The sequence below is a fragment of the Nematocida displodere genome (genome assembly GCF_001642395.1).
Source record: "Nematocida displodere strain JUm2807 chromosome Unknown 4, whole genome shotgun sequence".
Lineage (NCBI taxonomy): Eukaryota > Fungi > Microsporidia > Nematocida > Nematocida displodere.
This window is the reverse complement of record NW_027138157.1, coordinates 89,025-104,768: the sequence shown is the minus strand read 5'-3', so window position 1 is coordinate 104,768 and position 15,744 is coordinate 89,025. Positions and strand designations below refer to the sequence as shown.

Below are 15,744 nucleotides of genomic sequence, written 5' to 3'. Positions count from 1 at the left end.
GAGAGTGGCTTAGGCAAATAGGCAGCCTGGGGTATAAAATATAGAACTGGCCTATTGCCATCGCACAGAATCCTCGCTTACGCCTCCTACCGCTCAAGAGCTTTGGCTTCTGGTTGGGTCTCAGAAGAGGTTGCTGGCACATAATCAGCCCCATAGGTGTTCGCTAGCTCTGTAAAAATCGTATTCACCCGGGCCTTTTCGTTGCTTATCGCTTCAGACAAGCTTGTCAATAGGGTGGAAATGGTGTTTTGCTTCTGTGTCAGGTATTTAAAATAGCTTTGATGCTTGGCAATCTCAGATTCGGATATGCCTTCGTTAATTTCAGACATGTATCCATAGCCGAACTCGCGGTTAGCCAAACGGGTTAGTTCACTGTTCAGGCGATCATATGCGTTCTTAAGTTCGTATTGCCGGGTGTTTAGTGAGACTTGGACGTCGATTGCGTAGGTATGTGCACTATCCAAAATCCACTTCTTTTGGTTGGGTTGGAGGTTGGGTATTGAAAGACCTTTTTTTACATTACTAACGTAGTCGTCAACATCCACGAGGGGCTTGGATATATATTTGCCTATAGGTTCATCTTTTTTCAGGCATGAATATGCATTGTATAGCATTTGTTCACCTTTATGTATGGTTTCAAGGTCGTTCTTATACATGTCAATTAATTCGGGGCTGAGATCATTAGGTTCAATAGGGTGGTTATCACTTTCCTGGCATGTTTCCTGTTGGCGGCTTTTCCTAGCGAAGGCCTGCTGGGCGTATAGATAGCTAGACAACCTAGACTGGGGGTCAGTATGTTCATCTTCTTGAGGCTTTGGCGTTGTATTGTCCATGTCATTGGCAGATGTGGTGTTTTGTTCGGGCGTTGTATTGTCCATTGTGTCACTAATGGTGGCGCTTACACTATCATCCACAGTCGTGCTTGTGGGTGTTGTACCGTCCATGTTGTCAGCAATGGTAGCGTTTGTAGCATCCGCAACGTCAACATCGGCTGTGCTTGTGGGTGTTGTAGCCTCCACATCCTCGGCGCTGGTGCTGTTTGTAGCATCTGCAACATCAACGTCGGTTGTGCTTGTGGGTGTTGTAGCGTCCATGCCGTCAGCAACGGTTATATTTGCAACTGTTGTAGCCTCCATATCCTCGGCGCTAGTGGTGTTTGTATTGTCTACGATGTCCACTGTCGTGTTTTCGGGTGTTGTAGCGTCCATACTCTCACTGATGGCAACGTTTTCGGGTGTTGTAGCGTCAACGTCGTCACCAACAGTTGTACTTGCAATTGTTGTAGTGACCATGTTGCCACTGATGGTAGAGTTTGTAACATCCACATCTTCAGCGCTAGTGGTGTTTGTATTGTCTACGCTGTCCACTGTCGTGTTTTCGGGTGTTGTAGCGTCCATACTCTCACTGATAGCAACGTTTTCGGGTGTTGTAGCGTCAACGTCGTCACCAACAGTTGTACTTGCAATTGTTGTAGTGACCATGTTGCCACTGATAGTAACGATTGTAGCATCCGCAACATCAACGTCGGTTGTGCTTGCAACTGTTGTACCATCCACATCCTCGGCGCTGGTGCTGTTTGTATTGTCCATGGTCGTGTGTTCGGATATTGTAGCATCAACGCCGTCAACAACGGTTGTGGCATCCATGTTGTCACTGATAGTAACGTTTGTAACATCCGCAACGTCAACATCGGTAATGGCTGTGGGGGTTGTAGAGCTTATTATGTCATCAATGGCGGTACTGTTTTCGGATGTTACACCTTTCACAACATAGGCGATAGTAGTAGTTTCCATGTTGTTGTCCACAACTGTGTTTTCAGGTGTTGTAGCATCCACTGTATCGGTGGTAGTGGTGGGGCCCGCAGGTATTGTGGTCTCTATAATGTCTGTATTGGTAGTGGTTTCTGGAGTTGTACTAATCCGAACATCATCTGTGGTGGTGGGGGTGTCAGGCTGGATGACAGCAACAACATGAATAGGTTTAGGCCAGGTCCTCAGACTACTCACAGCAGTGGTACTTGTAGGGGTTGTGCTGTTCTCGCCACTATCTGCAATGGGGGTGCTGATGGGGGTGGCTGTGGCGTTCGAAACATCGCTAGGGGGTGCTGGGTTTTTAGCGGGTAGGGAAGTGCCACTCTGGGTGCTTGCATTAATAGCAAGTTCGGTGAACGAGCTCTGGGTCATACTTATGTTGTCCAGATGCCTAGAGGGTGGAACTGTTCGACTGGTTTCTGCCTCCATATTTTCAAGAATAGGGCCAGGTGAAGAATCTGGATCTAAAACCTGATCGGGAGTGTCTAAAGTGTCATTTTTGGCCATATACACACCAGAGGATTGGTTGGTCTCCATAAAAGAATGGTGGCTGGGTTGGTTGGTTGGTTACATTAGCACTACCCATGGTCAAAAAAGTAGTCTCATACTCTCCAGTATCATTGGTGTAGTAGGGGGTAGTGAAATCAAAGTCAGACGTAGTATCATTAGTGTAGGGCGTAGTGAAATCAAAGTCAGGAATGGTATCATTGAAGTAGGGTCCCTGCGTGGTGTTTGCTATCTCCGTACCCGAACTGTTTGAGGCTCCGAATGCAAGCCCTACCCCTAGGCCAACTGCTGCAGTGGCTGAAATGGCAATTGCAACACCAATGGCAATTGTACACATAACCATAATAAATGCCAAAAACATCCACCTTTTGGATTTCTTGGGGTTCTTACTTGGTTTTGGATGCTCCTTTGTATCGCTAATATCGTCCCCGGTGGATGGCAGGTCAATAGATATCAACTCAGCTGCCGGCGATAGTGGATCTAAGGGAATAGTCAGAGGCCGGTCTAGTATCGACCCGCCAGCAATTGGGTTGTATAAAGGAAGAGATCTTTTTGGTAGATTTTTGTCAGTTGGGTGACTTATTTCTTTTTCCATATAGTTATTTTTGGCAACATTCTTTTATTATATAGCCTGGCCCGGCACTGATCTTTTTTTGCGATGCGATGCGTTTGCTAGGAATAGGGATATAAAAATCTTTGGGCTGCGCAGTACTTTACTGCTGGGTATGTTTGAAGCGTGTTTAGTAGAGGCCTTTGTCGGGCCTAGCAAACCCATTTTGGATGGGTCCTAAGAATTTTTTGGAACTCCGCATTTTGGCAGCTTATGTAAAGCAGGGTTAGTCTCTCCGGGGTTATCACTTCCTTCCACGAATTGGGCCTGTCTCCACTTCCCATGTTATAGTAGAGATGGTTTTCTGAAAGAACACAGTTCTTGTATAGAGAATTGGCCGGGAAGAAACCGCCTATGCTAACCTTTTTATAGGGGGTAGCGTTGGTCACTGGCTCTGGTGGGTAGGCGCAAGTAGCCCTTTGGAATCGGGTTATTTCGGGTGTGGGCTTCAGGTCTCCATTATACTGGATGTTCGGGTTAGTTTTGGCTCGATAAATAAAGATGGCCAATGCAGCAAAAAAAAGCCCCCAGGCAAGCACAAGCACTGTCAAGGTCGCCCACATATTCGCGTGGTTGGTCGCGTGGTCACTCTGGTTTTCTCTGGGTGTCCTCCTGCTGGGCAAGATTGGCTCTCTGAGTTCAGTTGGATGTATGGTTTGTGTTTGATCGTCCCACACACCTATGTGTGGTAGGCAAGTGTATTGATAATACTTCCAAAGCCACCATACTGTAGCAGAAACTGTGATGATGAAGGCGATGGCTAGTAAAGCGGGGAGCGGTAGTCCACCAACTTTCATGTAGGACGTGCGGATGACTATATTCGTTCTGTCTAGGGCCACGTCTGCTGATTCCATATTATTTTTTTTTAACTGGGCTATATAACTAACCCGAACACATAAATTTCTATTTTGGGCCTTTTAGGTTTTAATAGAAAGGAGCACCCAGGTAAGGCCTGCTTCGGGTTAGTTCGGGACATACTAAAAGTAAAAATTTTTATGCCTGAAACCATGGCTATGGGCATACATACAACTATGGTAGCTAAAAACACTGTAGACACTCATTTATCGTCACTGGCAGGCTTGTGATCGGGTGTAAGCGCCATATCTTGGTAGCACCATCCTTCTTCTGGTTGGTGTGGTTTTGGGTGTAGTTGGACAGGACAGTCATTTACCACGAGATACTTCAGCCCAGGCATTCGTGCTATGTATATCAAGGCATCCGCGGCCAGGCAGGCCTCTAGTGCATGTTCTGTTTGTTTATCTTTGGTTAGTATGTAAACATCCTGTACGTTTTCCGTTTTTGTATATATCCACTCCATTGCAGAGTCAAAGAAGGCTTTAGATAGCAGATCTGTTTTTGTGTGGTCCTCTATCACTAATATTTCAGCTCTGACACTCTGTTGGCTATCTGTGTAGAAACATAGGCTGTGGACATCAGTAACACTTAGAAATATCAACTCAGCCACCAGCATCCCTTTCCCGGCAGCTCTGCAGATACTCTGCAGAACCTTCATGTCCATAGACACCTCCTTCCACGCACTCTCTACTATTGTGGCGGCTACATCTATAGAGACTTGCAAACCGTCAAAAACACCCTTGAGGATCAGTTTGTTTTTGGAATGGCCCTCCCCTGGCAGCAGATAGTCGAAACGCTCCAGGTTGTGCAGGCCAGAAAGATAAAGCCCTAAAAGATTTTGAATGCCTAGGTTCTCCATGCACGCAATCGACTTTGTTTCGCAGTTAAATAGCCGCACGCCTATACCCTCCGAGCACGCGCTCAGATCGACGCTCTCACAGAACCATACCAAAAAACCCGGACTCACTCTGCCCAGCCACAAATCTGTTCGGATGGAAAGAGGGATGGTTTGGGCTGTTGCTGGTAGGTCTTCCTGTGGTATCCTAAACATGGTCACAGCAAGCCTATTCACGTGCACCTCGCTGAAGGCAAGAAGAAGCTTTGTAATCCTGGCAACCAGCTCTTTAGGCGTGGTGGACGGTTTGTTTCGGGTAGAGCCGAGCAGAAGCAGCCAGCTAAACGCGATGCCGGGCTCAATCTTTTCCGGGATGTCTTCTAGGTCGGCCGCGCCTATCTTTATCTTGATTAGATTCGTTTGATGTTTTGCGATCAAATTGTCTGACCCAAAGCGTTCTGTTTCCATTCTGCCAAGAGAATGCTTCTCGAAAAACCCAATCGTTCGATCTGTGTAGTCTGAATGCCCTAGAAAGCTGTGAAGAGTTTGGATCTCGTTTCCTGACAGCCTATTTCCGAACAATGATGCAACCACACCAAACCAGAACATGTCCTTCAAAGCTAGATAGCCCATTCGGAACACTTCCAGGCCCATAGTAAGATAACTAAAGAAAAAAATCTAAATGTGTAGCCCTTAGTTGGATACCCTGGCCTAACCCAAACCAACCCCCCCGCCTTTGCATATCTGTATTGTAATTTGTTAAGGTTCAGACCATCTAAATAAGAAAACATCATAATTTTTGTGATTGGGAGTTCAACGGCCTCCACAATGCCCAGCCCCGAGCAGTGTCCATACGATACACGCTGAAAAACTTTGCATATTTACACATTTATTCCCTAGGCTAGCCCCTAGTCAAATGTGGACATATTGCGAAACACTAAAAAAGATGTTTGCACCCGCATTGCTAATTGCAAGTGTTTTTGCCACCACAATGGAGGAGATCGACACCCAGTGCATAGACTCCCCCCATACGCTCTACACCCTTGCTTTCTTTAAAGGGTTGGGCTGTGACCTAAGAACCTCTACTGTAATGGAGCAGGCCTACATCGTCAAAAACCAGTGGCATGATATCAACATTCATCTCAGCAAATGCACGTTCGAGCAAACGCCCAAGCATCTAGTGCGGGGGATGGTGTTTAGGCACCTAACTCTTTCACTTCCGCGCTGCAACCAGCACCAGTTAGAGCTGCTAAATAAAAAAGTGGTAGAGAGAGTGCTTCGAGCGCTGGGGGTGATATATGCAAAGACTCTTGTCATCGAGGGAGTTTCTGAGAACGCCACAGATATGCTAATCCAAAGCTCTGGTGGGGTGGCAGAACCGAGTAACGCTTTAGCAGCCTCCACAGACACCGAGCATAAAGAAAGTGCACCTAGACTCACCAGGGTGGAAACTAACTGCCTAGAGCTTAACAACATGACAGACGCACTGGTTAGCTGGTTTTTTGGCTATCTTGACGTAAGTGACCGCGAGTTTTCTCTGGTTCTGCATAATGCGCATGGAATAACCAACCTCCAGGTTCTGGACTGTTTCGACCCGAAGGGTCTAACTAGCCTTCATTGTTGGGGCATGGATGCGCTCACCAGCATCGACTGTGCATTGCTGAGAGAACAGAAGGTTTGGGGCAACTTCAAGTTGCAGGGAACAAAGCGCTTGGTGGGCGCCTCAATGGAAACGCTGCAAGGAATCACAGCCATGAACTGGAACTTTTTGCGCGTGCCGGCAGACCTATGGAGAGCCATAGCAACCAAAGCACCGCGGGGGTTTGTGGTTGGCGAACTGGGCCTAACTGTTGACTTCACACAGGAATTTGACCCATTTTGGGATGTGTGGTACAGGGAGCGGACCAGTCTGAAGACGCTGAAGCTGAATTTAGTCAATAGATACAACAAGCCTAAGTCAAAGAGCACTTTTACAAAGATCCTGCAGTGGATAGACAGCACCTTTAGAGATGTTGTCCAGGCTACGATTTTCAAACTCAACATTCAAAGTCCGCTACTGTTCCCATCCTATCGATTCATCTGTATAGAGCCGTACCTTCCAACGCTCAGAAGTTTGTACTGCAGGTTTGCTATAAGACATACTTTGCATCTATATAGTGCCAAAAGCACACTATGGATTGCTCCCGACGCATACCACATCTGGCAAAGTGGTAGCCTAAACGAAGAGATGAAAGAGGTGTGCAGACAAATCGTTCTTTCCATCGATGCCCCGACCCCCACGCCCTTTCTTCCCCCACAATCTCCCGAACCAAACCCAGTATGCTTTGTGTGCTGCATTTCTCTTAGTATGATTAACCAACTGGATCCCCATAAAAGGCCTATCTACATAGGCATTGTGTGCAAGAAAGGAGCCATGGCATGCCAGCCATGCTTGAATAATCTAGCTGCCACAAAACAGGCAACAAATGAGGCTCTACACTGTCCCTGCTGTAACTCTGAGATAGTTGATACGCGTGCCAATGGTATAATCTTCTTGGCCGCTCCATATACTCCCCGGTTCATTATTTCCCATCTTGATCCGAACACAAACTGAACACTAACCCATTCTACCCAAACCCCAAACACTGCTTTTCAGTCGAGTTTAGGCCTTGGACGATGAAGGTCGCTCCACTCCATCGGTATACAAATAAATAACCGCCCTGCTCTAGGCTAAACATAACAATTTGCTGTGGTCCGGCCAAAATATTGGTATGTTGGCACCAACCATACCCTTTCCATTTTTAAAAAAGTTACACTTTCAACTTAAAGACCCAAACCACCACATACACATACATGCCCAACCAGAGATCTTTTGCCGAGAGACACCCCACAAAAACAACAGCCCAGGCCTATATACATACACAATGCACAGCCCAACAAAAGACCACACTGCCAGTTCAGAGCCCCCGAAAGAGAGAATGGGTAATAGTTAGTCTATGCACAGAGTATGGCAAAAAACAATTTTCAAAGCAAAAAATGGAACAACCTGGCCCAGATACACAGCATGACAAAGACACCAAGTTACCTAGACACTACGAGTCAACACCAAAGAAGCTGTTCTTTATGGGCATTCTTGGGGGCGTGCTTCTCTGCTTTGGCTGTTTGGGTCTCTTTATGTGCACCACAGAAGCTCTGAACCGGGAAAAGAGGGCGCCTGCAGGTGCTTTTGTTTTTTTGTGTTTTATACTGCTGGCAGCGTTTGTGTTGGCCTTTCTTCTTGTGTCGGTCAAAATCAACAAGTGCTATAAAACATTTGCAAACCTCCCCACAGCATACGCCTTGAAGCAAAACAAGCATCTGCTATGTGCCTCCGTTTCGGGAATTATTCTATCCTCGGTTGTGAAGCTGATTGTTTGTTTCTGTTTGGTGTACAACCATCCCGGGGAACAGAGAGGCCTTCCTGTAGTTTTCACAGAAACCACCCGGGTCTTCAAAATGGTGGTGGAGATTGTGTCAATCACAGCCGGTGTTTTCGCACTGAAAGGACTGTTTATATCCTACACCGGGTACTTGCTGCACCGAACTAGTGGCAGGGGAGATGTGCGATATACCAGGGATGTTATCTCCATCATAGACAAGCTTGATATGTTTGTGGAGAAAGAGACAACCTCGGTAAAAGAGAAGTCACAGATTATTTTTTGCGCCATTGCGGGGCCAAGGGCTGAAATGCTCGTGTTCAGTGACTTGCTTAGTCGGCTTTCAGAAGAAGATGCATCACAGCTGATGATGCTTTTTGACACAGATTTGGATGCGGAGATAACCAAAAGCGAGTTTGAAAGCGGGTACGCAAACATCCAGAATGAAAAGGAGAAGCTCCAGCGAACCACAAGAAAGAAGGAAAGAATTGTTGCCAACCTTGACTCTTTTCTCTTTATAATTTGTGCAGTGTTTGCCTTCATTTTCGTTGTCTACTTCGTTGATACTCGCATGTTTCAGGGAGGGGACAAGTCGCCACCAATAGACTCGCCACTGGTTGGCATCTTCTTTGGGCTGACCACTCTGATGGTATCCACCATGGCCATCCACGGACAAATATTTTCCACCCTCGTTGCCTCGATTTCGCACATCTTCTTTGTTCGCCCATTTGACATTGGAGACATTATCAGTTTTGAGAGCGCCTACTACAAAGTGCACTCCTTTGGGCTGATACATAGTGTCTACAAAACCGGAGAAAAGTACGTTGTTATTCCAAACAGCTACATTATGAACAAGCCGGTTGAAAATCTTTCAAAGTCTCTTTTCTACCACGGAAGCTTTCCAGTGGTGATTCGTGCCAAAGACCTTCAAAAGGCGGTGGGGGAGCTGAAAAAAGCACTTGAGGCGTTTTTCAGCGGAAACAAAAAATTCAAAAAACCCTTCTATCTTGGGGAGTTTGCAAGCACCCAGGAAAACACACTTTCCGCCACCATTCAATACGCTCTTACCTGCACCTACAAGGACAGGCCCGTTATTGCCGAAAGAGAGGATGAGCTCAAACTCTATATTTTTGACAAACTTAGCAATCTTGCTGAGGGAGCAAACGGGGAGAAAGCGGGCGCCCAGATCGAAACCATTCCAATCAGTTCACTCCAAAGCCAGTCCCAGGGCCATCAAGTCAGCTAACACAAGATAAAGATTATTTTTTAGATAAGTTTGTATGTCCGCAACCAGATTTGGGTCAAAAACAAGCAAGGGCGGATTGTTGCTATGGCAAATGGTTTCCCAGCCAGGTTTTTGGGGCATTGCGCTGTTTTTTTCTCTGGTGCAGTGCATTGTCGCCACAAACAATGGCATCTCGGTGGTAAGGGATCTAGAGGTCTACGGCGTGAGTGATGAAGCAATGAAAGGCCACGAAAAAGGCAATTTGTCCTCTGTTCAAATCGCGGGCCCTAGTCTTAACATCCAGATCAGAGGCATAATCAACATGAGCTCTTTTTACCAAAAGATCAGGCGCCGCTTTCCCAGGAGGCTGCAGGCCGTGGTCATACACGGGGATCTGCAGTGCCCGCGAGAGGGCCTGCTAAAGCAGCAGCGCAAGGCATCAGTGATTCTCAGAGCGTTTCTGAACAAAAGCATGGAGCTTTTAAGCATAGTAAACATTCTCCCGGGTGATCCAGACGCAGATGGAGTAAAGCGGCGAAGGCCGCCAGTTCACGTGGTGATTCATGCATCAAACCTTGTGCTGGAGAACGTCTCACACTCCCTGGTCATCCAGATCTTTGATAACATCTACTTTGGCTGTTTAGAGTCTCTAAACATTGAGGACTGCCCAGATATCAGGTCCTTGGAATACCTGAGACACATTGCCTCGCTTAAAAGACTGGGAATATCTAACCTCCCAGAACTAAGAACCATTGACTTTTGTGTAAAGAGGCTTGGGGCACTTGTTTCCGTCTCCCTCGAGTCTGTCCCAATGGTTGAAGTTGACAGGGCAACTCTAGCCCACCTTTTTACCACGACCCAAAGATACCTTATCCTTCCCCACCACATCTTCAAGGAAGTAAGGGGTCTTTCATTGTCGCCGATAGAGAAAGAGGATTTTACGCTTGTCATTGTGGACCTGGGAGTTACCGATCTTAAAAACGACATCCTCTCTCCCTGGTCACCACAAACCGCTGTTTCTTTTCAAAGGCTTGTTCTTATCTTTGCCCCAACCTCTCTGGTTAACAAGGCAGTTGTTCGTATTGCTTGCGCGTGGCTTGGTAGATACTTCTCTGGCAAAATAGGTCTGATCAGCATCCACGGCAAAATTGACAAACATATCATTCATGGAGCTTCCGAGCCAACCTCCACCCTTATTCAGCTAGCCATTGAGTGGGCGTACTGGGTGGTTTTGTCAGAGACAACCTACGATGCTGTGTATGTGGCCAACACCAAAGAGATTTTCAACTGCCAGATAGATGCCTGTGTAAACGCGCACTGCACGGTTATCAACGCAGATCACCTAAGAAGTTGGATCCGCAGCGAGTTATCCCCAGAGCTGGCCAAGTCTTTAAGCCCGAAAACCATTTCTGTGTCAGCATACAAGAGCCTGGAAGAGGCAGACCTGTTTGGGTGCTGCAGTGCCCGCGAGGGGCAGAGGTCCTTTATTGTTCTTTTCTGCGGGCACGCAGCCTGCCACCGCCACGCACGCTTTGAAAAAGCTTTTGAGCTTCCAGTGTTTTCTTTTTCCATCGCATGCCCGGTCTGCCTGAAGGCAAGCAGGTATCAGGTAGCTGACTTGCGGCCAAACGTATGGAGTGCCATTAAAGCTGTGTCTTTTGGTGCCCGAAAAAAGATGCACCGCCTGATTCATCGCCAGGATCTTGTCTAGGCCGGCAATAAACACCTAGGGGAGTATTTTGCCCGGCTTGCACTTCTACAACACCGTCATCTTGGTGCCTGCTACAAACTAACCCGAACATCCATCAAGCAGAAATACGGCCCAATTTTTTTTATACAATCATGGACAACAACACACTAAACAGAGGAGGCTATGTGCCGGTTGTTTTGACAGAGCTCTCTATCCTGAAGGAGGACAAGGTAGTCTCTAAAACAGATTGTTCGCAAAAACATATTGGATTTTCAGGTGTTGAAAACTTTCGAATGGTGGAAAACATCTTTGGCCTGGCACAGCCTACCGCAGAGGGGATAACAAACATTCTCCGGTACATGCAAAAAGACGTTATATGGATGAATCTGCGGGAAGAGCCCGTAATATACATTAATGGCACGCCATACGTCCTCAGAGACAAGTCATCAGCGTTTTCAAACATTAGGTCATTTGTGGGCATATCGTACACCAGGCTTGAAGAAATGGAAGAGCGATTGAAAAACGATGTCCTACACATCGCCCAAGAGCACAACGGATTCATCCAGGTTCACGCAGAGCAGCAGGCACAGTCCCTAAAAGTCAACAAGGTCTTTGTTCAGAAGGTGCAAACAGTTAGAGAAGTGTTTGAGGGCGAAGGCCGGAGGATCAAGTACTACAGAGCCCCAGTCAGCAGAAAGCTCTACAACAAAGAAAACTTTCTCTCGGTGCTAGATACTGTTTTTGGGAAAACAACCATCCAGCCAGGAAACACCGTTTTCGGGTTTAACTGCGGGCACGGGTTTGAAAGAACATCGTACGCCATGGCAGCCTGTCTTGTCAGCTCCCGGATCAGGCAGGGAAGAAATTACATAGGGAGTTTGAACAAAGAAAGCCCGGCAGAGGGGGAGGAGAGTGCATGCACCCCGTTTTCGTTCCATCTAGAAACGTCAGACAGCCAGGTTTTGGACAGCCAGAGCGGTCTTTCAGAGTTTTCCCGGATTATTGACATCTTGGAGCGCGTCCATGGAAAAGAGCGTCTTAGCGAGTGGCTGCAAAAAGTAGGCAATGTGGTTCCCGCCTTGGAAAAGGGCATCAGGGGGGAGTACACGCTGATTGAAAGGCTGATTGGAACTTTTGAGGGGCTCTGGCCCAAAAAAACGGTTGATGGGGTTTTGGGGGTTTTGCGCCCGTTTTCGTTCCTTGAGCCTTTACTGGAGCACGCACTCAGGGCGCAGTTTGGAGCCAACCCGAAAAGATCGCTCGGAAAGGCGTGCATTCTTATGGAGCGGTATGTTTCCCTTATTTTGTACGCCATCTATAAGCAGCAGTTGGTGGACAGGCCATTTATTGAGTGGATTGACACCAACCCAGCTGTGAGAGGATACATCCAACAAATTGCTACCGAAACGCCGACCACCTCTCTCTTTTCACCGGTGGACCTGCACGCCATGGGCCCGCGGATCATCAAAGACACCAGAAAGTGGGTGGCAGTTATTGGGGCCAGAACGATTCTTAGTGCAGACGCAGTGACTGAAGTGTGCAGAAACACGCCCGTGAACAACATGCACATTCTCCACCAGGTCTCAGAAACAGATGCAGAGACGATCTCAGCATCCAATGCCATTTGGGTCAACCTGAGGGCAGAGCCCGTGGTTTACATTGGAGGGGTGCCCCACTCAGAACGAGATAAAACATCCCCACAGAGAAACATTAAAAGCATACCCGGGATCACCACCAAGCTGATCAACACCCAGGAAGATCGATTGTGCAAGCGCATCCGGAATGAAGGAAGACAGATGCGAGGACACATTATTCTTTTTGATGCGACCGAGGATGGCGAGTTTATTACCAAGAGAGTTGACGTAAAAGGAAAAGAGGTCTCGGTTTGTGCAGAGTACATAAAAACCCAAGTGGCCCCGAAACGCTACGAACGCATTCCAATGGACACCAAAAACATGCTGGACCCCTACCTTATTGATAGCATTGCAGAGATTGTCTGCACCCGAGACACCTCGCAAATCATCTTCCAAGCCAGCGGGTACCAGGGAAGGGCGCGCACAGCCCAGATGCTTGCAGTGGTCATTGAAACAGCAATGGGTTTCAAGGACCCGGGGCCAAGAAAAGCTCTTTCGCGGATGCTTAAGCGGCCGCAGCCAATCAAGGGGATTGAGACGCTTTTGCGAATTCTGTCCAATGGTCCTGCTGCTGAGTGTCTTGTGCGGGCTGCATACATCAAGTGTGGCCATGAAGACATTTACAGCGTTCTTGAGGGCAGCACTGATTTTAACCCGAGCCTTCTGGTGAACCATTTTTTAATGATCGCATGCGCTTCGTTTATACTCCAAAAGCCAGGGCCCGTCTTGTTCAGAAAGTGGCTCAATACCAGACAAGACCTTATGCACATATACACCAAGCTAAAGACGGCCCCAGCGAGCAGCGACGTTTCACTGCCATTGATTGAGCGGCCCTGGGGAAACGTTCTTACACCGCACACAATTCTCAAGAACGACTTCTTTCCGGCGCTAAGAGTGAAAAAAGAGGGTCTTGCCGATCTCAAGGGGTGTTGCAACTTCAGGTCCGTTGTTTTTGGGGAAAACGAGACGATTGGAGTGGCCCAGCCAACAGAGTGGGGGATTGTCTCTCTGGCTGAGAGAGTCGGGGGAGAGGGGCGCCGGGTGCACTGGTTCTGTCTTCGGCAGGAGCCAGTTGTGTATCTGGACGGTCTGCCCTTTGTGCTTCGTACAACGGACATGATTTATGAAAACGTGATCACTGAAGGCATCACCAAAGAGTGGGTGGAAAACATTGAGGAACGCATGAAGTTGGACTGCATTGACGAATGTGGAAGTGGAGGCCTTACCGTCCACGACGAAGTGTTTGAAAACAACACCCCAAAACTAACCCAGCAGCCGATCAGTGTCAACATTGCGGACATTCTTACCCCTAAAGAAGCATTCACCAAACCCGAAAACATTGTGTACTACCGAGTGCCCATCTCAGACGAGCAGGCACCGCTGCCAGAGATCTTTGACGAGCTGCACCAGACCATTCTTAAGATCGCCAAGCCCCGAAGGCTTGTTTTCTCCTGCCAAATGGGCCGGGGGCGTACCACCACTGGAATGATCATTTCAGGGCTGGTCTCCTTTGCAGAGCAGCTAAAAGGCCTGGGCATTGAGGCACGCGCGGCGATTCTCCAGTCAAAGCGGTCAGACGCCATCTATGACAACGAGTTTGTGATTATCTCAAAATTGCTCCAGGTGCTGCCAATGGGCAGAGAAAGCAAAAACGTTGTTGACAGTCTGGTGCGAGAGTGTGAGCACATCCAGAACATTTACAAGGCCATCCACAAAGCACAGTGTTCGGGGTATCTCATGCGGTACTTCTACCTCATCTGCTTTGGGTCGTTTTTAATTGAAAACCTAGATACCGCCCTTACCTTCAAAGAGTATCTGAACGAGCGCATGGAGATAGATGCCATCTCCAATGAAAAGTCTTACCAATTCAAAGCCCAGTAAGCAAAGATGAGAATAAACCACCAATTAGCCTGTGCTACCCCGAAAACCCGAAAAACCCAAAAGCATTGGATGCCCGTTAAGGAGTGGAGCGCAGTGCTCTTGTTCTTATTGGCAGGCTGAAATAACGGAATGTTATCTATTGCAATCAACACCAGGGGTATGTATCCAAACTTAAACCAAACACCAGGACCAACACCACCGCCAACACCAGCATCAACACCCGGACCAACACCACCGCCAGGACCCGAGCCAGCACCAGCCAATGAGACATACGGATGCTTTGGGCTGGGAAAGGGGGGCGGCGGTGTACTGCATATGCTTGGTTTAGATCAACTTTTTATGTGGGGAGGATTTGCTCTAAAAGCTATGACTTACATGAGAAACCCGGCACAGATAGGTTCAGACTTTGGCTCAGTTTTGGTTGCGAAGATTGAGAGCTTGGAAGGGCAAAACCTAACCTCTGAATCTTTTGGTTTGATGATGGTTGGAACTATTGTTGCCTGTTTTTTATCAATGTTTTGTGGCATTGCAACTGTCCTGGGCATGTGTGTTTTTGCCATCCAGTTGGCGTCTGAACACTATCCAGACAGGCTGAATGACACAGCTAAAACCATTGCCCAAAAGATTCTTGTGTATTTTGGCCCAATAATGTTTCTGTGTGTTTCTGTCTGCTGCCTAAAGCTTTTTGCCTACTATGGGCTATCAGCCATGGTTACTATGGTGGCTGCTTATTCAAACTCTCATCGAATCTCCACACAAAAAAAAACCACTGCCTACAGCATTATAGCCATATCTTCTCTAGTAAGCATTGTTGGACTGGCCAAAATAGGCCCTAGCATCATTCGGTTCCTGGCCACCAGCCCCATAGGCGCCTTTGGGGTCTGTGCTCTTTATCTCCTACTGATTTTCGGGTTTGCCAATGTAGTTCAGAATCTGATATACGACCTAAAACAGAAATATGCGACGAATAAGCCAACAGAAGCCGCACCTGAAACGACTGATATCTTTAAAAACAGGTTTTGGGTTGTTCTATTTGTCTGTAGCGCTTTCATCTTGGGAGCATTTACAACAAACATAGCTACCAGTGCAGCCAAGTCCATTATATACAACACACCTGGAGGGGTGTATAGAATTTGCCTTGTGCCAACTTACAACTTGGTTATCAGCGTCTTCCAGGGCATTCTTGTGCAGATAGGCCTACTATTTCATTCGACCTCTACACCGGGCTTAGTTACAGCGAGCTAAGCATTTTCCAAATCAAAATAAACCCTTTGATCTGCCTGTTTGCGGCGCCTATCACC

The 15,744-nt window shown here is 47.5% G+C and overlaps 9 protein-coding genes across 9 annotated transcripts; 5 read left to right on the top strand and 4 right to left on the bottom strand.

Annotated features, from left to right (window-relative positions):
- Positions 1-86: 86 nt before the first annotated feature.
- On the bottom strand, positions 87-2,318 carry NEDG_01322 (uncharacterized protein; the record flags this gene model as incomplete). Its single annotated transcript, XM_067688740.1, has 1 exon — positions 87-2,318. One exon carries the CDS (start codon positions 2,316-2,318, stop codon positions 87-89), a length of 2,232 nt encoding a protein of 743 aa, XP_067543928.1.
- NEDG_01321 (uncharacterized protein) lies at positions 2,305-2,913 on the bottom strand (the record flags this gene model as incomplete). Its single annotated transcript, XM_067688739.1, has 1 exon — positions 2,305-2,913. One exon carries the CDS (start codon positions 2,911-2,913, stop codon positions 2,305-2,307), a length of 609 nt encoding a protein of 202 aa, XP_067543927.1.
- A 167-nt stretch (positions 2,914-3,080) lies between these two features.
- Positions 3,081-3,782, bottom strand: NEDG_01320 (uncharacterized protein; the record flags this gene model as incomplete). The annotated part of the gene is made up of 1 exon (XM_067688738.1): positions 3,081-3,782. The coding sequence occupies one exon, from the start codon at positions 3,780-3,782 to the stop codon at positions 3,081-3,083; it is 702 nt and encodes a 233-aa protein (XP_067543926.1).
- Positions 3,783-3,985: 203 nt separating this feature from the next.
- On the bottom strand, positions 3,986-5,272 carry NEDG_01319 (uncharacterized protein; the record flags this gene model as incomplete). The annotated part of the gene is made up of 1 exon (XM_067688737.1): positions 3,986-5,272. The coding sequence occupies one exon, from the start codon at positions 5,270-5,272 to the stop codon at positions 3,986-3,988; it is 1,287 nt and encodes a 428-aa protein (XP_067543925.1).
- A 337-nt stretch (positions 5,273-5,609) lies between these two features.
- On the top strand, positions 5,610-7,211 carry NEDG_01318 (uncharacterized protein; the record flags this gene model as incomplete). The annotated part of the gene is made up of 1 exon (XM_067688736.1): positions 5,610-7,211. One exon carries the CDS (start codon positions 5,610-5,612, stop codon positions 7,209-7,211), a length of 1,602 nt encoding a protein of 533 aa, XP_067543924.1.
- Positions 7,212-7,633: 422 nt separating this feature from the next.
- NEDG_01317 (uncharacterized protein) lies at positions 7,634-9,259 on the top strand (the record flags this gene model as incomplete). Its single annotated transcript, XM_067688735.1, has 1 exon — positions 7,634-9,259. One exon carries the CDS (start codon positions 7,634-7,636, stop codon positions 9,257-9,259), a length of 1,626 nt encoding a protein of 541 aa, XP_067543923.1.
- Positions 9,260-9,293: 34 nt separating this feature from the next.
- NEDG_01316 (uncharacterized protein) lies at positions 9,294-10,949 on the top strand (the record flags this gene model as incomplete). The annotated part of the gene is made up of 1 exon (XM_067688734.1): positions 9,294-10,949. The coding sequence occupies one exon, from the start codon at positions 9,294-9,296 to the stop codon at positions 10,947-10,949; it is 1,656 nt and encodes a 551-aa protein (XP_067543922.1).
- A 131-nt stretch (positions 10,950-11,080) lies between these two features.
- On the top strand, positions 11,081-14,443 carry NEDG_01315 (uncharacterized protein; the record flags this gene model as incomplete). Its single annotated transcript, XM_067688733.1, has 1 exon — positions 11,081-14,443. The coding sequence occupies one exon, from the start codon at positions 11,081-11,083 to the stop codon at positions 14,441-14,443; it is 3,363 nt and encodes a 1,120-aa protein (XP_067543921.1).
- Positions 14,444-14,809: 366 nt separating this feature from the next.
- On the top strand, positions 14,810-15,688 carry NEDG_01314 (uncharacterized protein; the record flags this gene model as incomplete). The annotated part of the gene is made up of 1 exon (XM_067688732.1): positions 14,810-15,688. The coding sequence occupies one exon, from the start codon at positions 14,810-14,812 to the stop codon at positions 15,686-15,688; it is 879 nt and encodes a 292-aa protein (XP_067543920.1).
- Between the last annotated feature and the right edge of the window lie 56 nt (positions 15,689-15,744).